Source organism: Thermobia domestica, chromosome 1 (assembly GCF_964235325.1).
Source record: "Thermobia domestica chromosome 1, izTheDome1.hap1.1, whole genome shotgun sequence".
NCBI lineage: Eukaryota > Metazoa > Arthropoda > Insecta > Zygentoma > Lepismatidae > Thermobia > Thermobia domestica.
Genome location: NC_137454.1, coordinates 161,821,063 through 161,827,775, shown reverse-complemented (window position 1 = coordinate 161,827,775; position 6,713 = coordinate 161,821,063). Strand labels below are relative to the sequence as shown.

Here is a 6,713-nt window from a genome sequence, read left to right as displayed (position 1 = left end):
TTCAAACAGGGAAACAACCGAATTAAAATCTTTGGCAACCGATGATGCTGAAGTACAAGGTCCCAGCTGTTGATGATCACCTGAAGAGAAGCAAGAACAAATGCTGCATAAAAAATATTCTACATAGGATGTTCTGAAATTTATGGCAGATCTATATATTAATAGCGGTGTCTGTGAACAAAAAACTTCAGATCCAAATTGAAAGTGACCATGTTTGTGACTCTTAATCTCTTGAACCACCCGATTCGATCTCGATCAAATTTTTGACGTAAATGGAGTTCTGGCCTGGGAGTGTTTTTAGCTATTCACTTTGACGGTAGAACTTAGGGGAGGGGGAGGAGGGAATTATAAAAAATAAATAAAACTTAACTCTTAAACCAAACGACCAATTTCGATCAAATTTTCAACATAGATGACGTTTTCGTATCTAAGATGTTACCATTTCACTTTGACGGAAAAACGTAGGGGATGGGAGGAGGGTAAGATATACAAAAATCAATAGATATAAATATGACCATGTTCATGACCATATTTATGACCATGTAATAACTCTTGAACCACCCGATCGATCTCAATCAAATTTTCAACATAGATGAAGTTCGAACCTGGAAAGTTTTTTATTATTTCATTTTGATGATAGAACTTAGGGGAGAGTTGGGGAGGGAAGGAGGGTAAATATATGAAAATGAATAAAACTTAATAGCTCTTGAACCACCCGACCGATATCGATCCAACTTTCAACAAAGATAAGGTTCGGACCTGGGATTTTTTTATCATTTTATTTTGACGGCTTAACGTACGGGAGGGAAAGGAGGGACATATATGTAAAAAAAAAAAATAATAATCAAATTTTCAACATACGTGACATTCGGGCTTCGACTAATTTTTATCATTTAACTGATCTCAATCACATTTTCAACCTACATGACATTCGGGCCTTTGGATAATTTTTATCATTTAACTTTGACGATGCAACGTAGGAGAGGGGGAGGAGGATATGATCAAATTTTCAACTATCTGACCAATCTCGATCAAATTTGCATCAACCTAGATGAAGTTCGAATCTAAGATGGTTTTTTTTTTTTTTTTTTTTTTTTTGCCATATCACTTTGACATGTAAGGAAGGGGGAAGAGACATTTGAAAAGAGAGGTAGAGATTTGAAAACGATCGAAAATGACCGATATTAGTGTCGAATCTATAGCTTTTGGGGTCACTGAGATGAACAGTGACACTTCTGTTTTTGGGGCCGCTGAGATGAACAATGATACTTCCGATGCCGTGTTCCGCAACATGGGGGTGGGGCAGAACGATATATAAAAATCACCGAAAATGACCAATATCAAAGGGCGCTTTAGTAATAATAAAAACGGAACATATTACAATTTTTCCTTAATTTAACCCAGAGAAATCGGGGTGCGTTTTAGATTCGAGGACGTCTTAAATTCGAGTAATTATCGAGAAATCCTTAATTAAAGATATTATTAACGTGCTATTAAAACCACTTTTGCTAGCCATAAATATTTTTTAATTTTGTATCATATTCAATCATTCAGACAACTATAGTGTCCTGCGCTTGCGCAGGACGTGCGGGTCTGTTAGTTGTTATGTGAATATGATTCTCACAAAGGAAGCTGAATGCTACAAGCCAAAATTAACGTCTTAATGAACATCAGACATTCGTTGTAGAAAAGCAGAGGGGTGATTCCTGAGAGCAAAAAAAAAAAAAAAAGAAAAAGAAAAAAAGTTCCAGTAAACATAGGGTGACAAATGCATTGTTTACCTATTATTGGCTGCCGAAAGTGTTTGAAAACAAACTTTAGAGTTAAATATCGCACAAATTACTGAGCGTAGACGTGATGCGGCATGATATTGTCAAAGGATCCTAACCTGCTCTATCCAAATTTACAGTTTTCAGATTTGTGGAATGACAGGGGATTCCCAAAAGAACGTTAGAGACAGTGGCGGATACAGGGGGTGAGATCGGGGCGATAGCTCCCCCCAGAAGAGAAAACTTTCTTATTTTATATATAAATAAAACCGATCCCAGAGTTTGGAGCTCTTAAAAGTAGCTCTAAGTAGCAGTATTACAACCGCCCCAGAAGTACGTCCTGGATCCTCCCCTGGTTAGGGATTTCCGGACATTTTATGACGTAAATTGAGTGAACAAGAGCACGTAAAGCTTATCTCACTGCCTGGGAATAATACTACGTGACAGGTCAATACTCATACACGCAGATGAAAGATGGCGGATGAGGTAATAATCACTGTGCGTGGTTGCATACTTCCTCAAAAAGTACTAGTAAAGACAGTGTACAAGAATTCACTGGTAACGTTACGTTGCTACAATGTAAAAATACGTACAACACAAGCCGATAGGTAACAGAAAATAAAGAAATTCCGATTACTGATCTGCTCATATTAATGACATCACTACGCTTTTCATGACGATCTGTTACTACTACTACTGTCGTTTACTTTGTGTTTCGTAATGTACACTCATGTCCAAAATTATTGTCGCATGTCTATAAACATGTTGTTGTAGGAATATAATTTGTTAACGAATTCGCCCGGTATTTCTTATAATGTTAGTATATGTATAATCAGCAAAGACATGTAGGGCTATGTGGCAAATTTCATGTCAAAAGAGCAGTAAATAAGAACAATAAAACGAAAATAAAACTTTCTTGTCTATTTAGTAACATTTCGTTTTACTCATTCTAATTTTCGTATTTATAATTCTTTTCGTATGAAATTTACCACAAATATACATTTCCCGATTATACAAATAGTATCAGTATCAAAAGAACCCTGCACAATCATTATCAAATTATATTCTTACAAGAAGACAGCTACAGTTATGCGACAATCATTTTGGACATGAGTGTACATACTCGTCTGTCATTCTCTTCAGTACCTTTGCAAGAAACAACGGAGCTACGGCAACTTGATATTTGTTTTGTTCTTTTGCTATCTCCTTTCATGCGTGCGCTGAAGTCATTGCACATGAGTGAATGAGCTGGTTTGTTCGTCGTGTGCGGAAGAACGGGGATCGACACTGTGGACAGTTAAATGTAGTCTCCTTTGAGGGCTAGTTCTGCTCGTGTTTCTCATTAACCGTTTCATGAACGAAAAACTACATATACCATTTCTGTTAAACGCTACGTTCGTTTATTTAGATTCATTAGTGTGCGTTGCATCTCTAATTTGGACGTAATGTGTTGTGTGTGTTTCTTTAATGACCGGAACCTCGTTTGTGACATTAAGAGTGCCTTAGAGAAGGGCAATACGATATTTGTGAATGTGTTCGATAAAATATTAAGGTACTTCGTTTGTCGTTCTAGTGGTATGTGCACTTTTCTGTCTTGTGGTGTGGTATCTTCTCTGTCACGGTGTAGGTCTTGTATATTTGCTAATCGGTACACACAAATATCATTTTCTGACTTAACACTTGCATTAAGTTGCAATATCACTATCTTCGATTCTGGAGAGTGACTACAACGGCGGAAGTAATATCTACCATTTCCGACTTTAATTTCGTTTCATTTCATCACCATACGATGTGCATGCCCAACGCTTGTGATTACAGAGGTGATGGAGCAGTGCTCATGTAAGAAATTTGCAGATATTCATCTAGCATACGGGAAAACGATGGTAATGGCCGTCTGGCACAATGACTGTACAGAGAAGAGTTTCCTGATCATAGAATTCCACACCACGCAGCTTTCTTCAACGTAGATCGAAGATTACGAGGAAGAGGATTGATAGAAGCGGACAGACCCAATACTGTATGATGGACTGTATTACACAAACGCTGGTTCGTTCTGTAATAGTTCGATTTAATAATATTGTTAATATTTCTTACAATTCCCGAGTTAAAATAAAATGCACATTGAACACTACAATGATGCAGCTATAGGCTACGCGCTCACTCACACACTGCTGCTATGCACAGTTTCAACAAGCAACTATCCTTGCTTCTTCTTCTTCTATAACTAACAATTTACATTGAACAAACACCTTTAAACAAAACTAAACAATTTAAATAAACAAGTTAGGACTAAACATAGCCCCCACCCTTGAACGATCTAGTTCAAGATACACACAAAGATGAATTGGTAATATTTGAAAGAACTGTAAAAATTGAAACAATATGTAAATGGAAAAGTTCTGTTACTGTAAGTGGACCTGTGTGCTTGTTTCCTTGCGACACACGACAATTATTACTAAAGCGCTTACAATATGCAACAGTTCGCTCAAGTTTCACCAACGATGAACAATTGTCAATAATGTAGGTATCAACATGAACATGCATACAAACTATATGTTTTCTTTCCTCTTGGTTGACTAACTTTGAATCCACTGTATATTCATTACACTCTGGGAGAATGGGGTTTTTGAGCCACTCTGGGCCTGAGAACCATAAGTGATATACAAGTAAGGCAGAAGGTAATAAACCTCGAGAACCACAGTCTGCTGGATTATTCTTTGAATCCACTTTGAGCCACTTCACTGATGACAAAAGAGTTTGAATCTTTGCTACACGATTCGCGACAAACACTTTCCATCTGCTTGAATCCGAATTCAGCCACGATAACACAACAGTCGAGTCAGAATAGGCAATTACATCATGCACTACCAAACGTAATGAATTTAATATGAGATTCATCATTTTAGCTAATAGCAAGGCACCACAGAGCTCTAATCGTGGCAAAGACACTTGTTTGATTGGAGCAACCTTCGTTTTCCCCATAACAATGTTCACACTCACTTGGCCGTCTTGAGATACAGACCTCATATACACCACTCCACAATAGGCCTTTTCGGAAGAATCACAAAATTCTATTAACTCTCTTCTCGTAGCTTGAGTGATACTGATACACCTATTGATTTTGATGTTTTTCAATAAAGAAAGCTCTGAGTAGTAATTCCTCCATTTCCTCAAAATCCATTCAGGAACTGGACTGTCCCATTCTAAATTTAATTTCCAAATTTCTTGCAATAATATTTTTGCAATAATAGTAGTTGGAGAAATCAAACCTAATGGATCGAACACCTTTGCACTTTCTGATAAAATGTTACGCTTAGTTACAACTGACTTAACTGACACAAGATTGACATTATACGAAAATACATCATTTGATTGATACCACTGAATTCCTAACGTTTTCACTGAATTACTACTATCAAAGTCTAAGCTACTCGTCGCTTGTTTCAAATGAGTGGGTACGGAGTCCAAAACGTTGGGACTGTTGGATGACCATTTTCTCAGTTCAAAACCTCCTTTCTGCAATAATGCACTGAGTTGTTCTTGTAACTGAATTGCTTCACTAACTGAGTTGGCACCACTGATCAAGTCATCAACAAAAAAGTCTTGCATCACTACAGCCGATGCAATAGGAAATGATTCTTCTTCATATTTCGCTAATTGCTGCAAACTTTTCACCGCTAAATATGGTGCTGAAGCTGTACCATAAGTTACTGTTACAAGCCTGTAATCTTTGATCGGAAGATTAGGTTTTTCACGCCACACAATTCGCTGGAAGTCTGTATGTTCTGGTTGGATTCTCACCTGTCTATACATTTTCTCAATATCAGCAGTTAATGCCACATTATGTTGTCTAAAACGCACAAGTAATGGAATTAAGTCACACTGCAATCTAGGTCCGATAAGTAACTTATCATTCAATGACACATTAGATGAAGTTTTACAACTACCATCAAAAACTACTCTCAGTTTTGTTGTAAAACTGGAATCTTTCAACACTGCGTGATGAGGTAAATAACACACTTCACTGTTTGGTTTCAGTATTTCCCTTTTTGGAATAATCTCCATATGCCCAAGTACCTCATATTCGTGCATAAAATTTACATATAATTGACGCATTTTAGGCCTCTTCTTCAAACGACTTTCTACTTGCTTAAGGCGTTTAATTGCCACTTCACGTGACTCACCAAGTCTTGCACTGTTGTCACGAAACGGTAATTGCACATGAAACCTACCTGTCTCATCTCTTTGATGGGTCTTCTCGAAATAAATTTCACACTGCTTTTCTTCTGACGACATTATATTTTGTGTAGGAATATCTTCCAATTCCCAAAATTGTTGCAAAATTCTTTCACTGTTGCACTGGATATGATATGTTGACGCTGTGAATTCTTTACGTCGCATTTCGTAGTCGCCAATAGAACCAAACAACACCCATCTTAATTTGGTATTCACTGCTACGGGAGAACCATTAACACCACTACACACACCCGCCAATAGAAATTGAGGGTAAATATCTGCACCCAATAACAGATCGATTCTGTCAGGAACATTAAAATTCGGATCTGCTAATGTTAACTTGTTAACATGCGACCACTGCTTGCTTTTATGAATATACCGTTTTGGTAGCATACCTGTTACCTTTGGCAACACTAACGCTTCTATAGAAAATTCTGATTTAACATCATAACTTGATGTAAACACAATATTAACAACACCTTTTGCCCGAGCAACATTACTGGAACTCAGTCCCGAAACATGTACATAAACCGGTTGTTTTTGTAAACCGAGTCGTTGTATGCAGTTTTCTGACACGAAGCTTTTTTCACTGGCTGAATCTAACAAGGCTCTCACAGGTTGTAAATTACCATATGAATCCTTCACCATCACTACTGCAGTTTGTAATAACACTGCATGTTGCACATTAGTTTCACTTAAAAAATGAGT

General features: G+C 37.3%; 1 protein-coding gene across 1 annotated transcript in view; it reads right to left on the bottom strand.

The window, feature by feature from the left end:
- Positions 1 to 6,713, bottom strand: part of LOC145670136 (NFX1-type zinc finger-containing protein 1-like) — a 242,788-nt gene that overhangs the window by 198,714 nt on the left and 37,361 nt on the right. The window contains exon 4 of the mRNA XM_081738515.1: positions 2 to 80. Coding sequence (XP_081594641.1) covers positions 2 to 80 — 79 coding nt within the window. The remainder of the gene's footprint in view (position 1; positions 81 to 6,713) is intronic.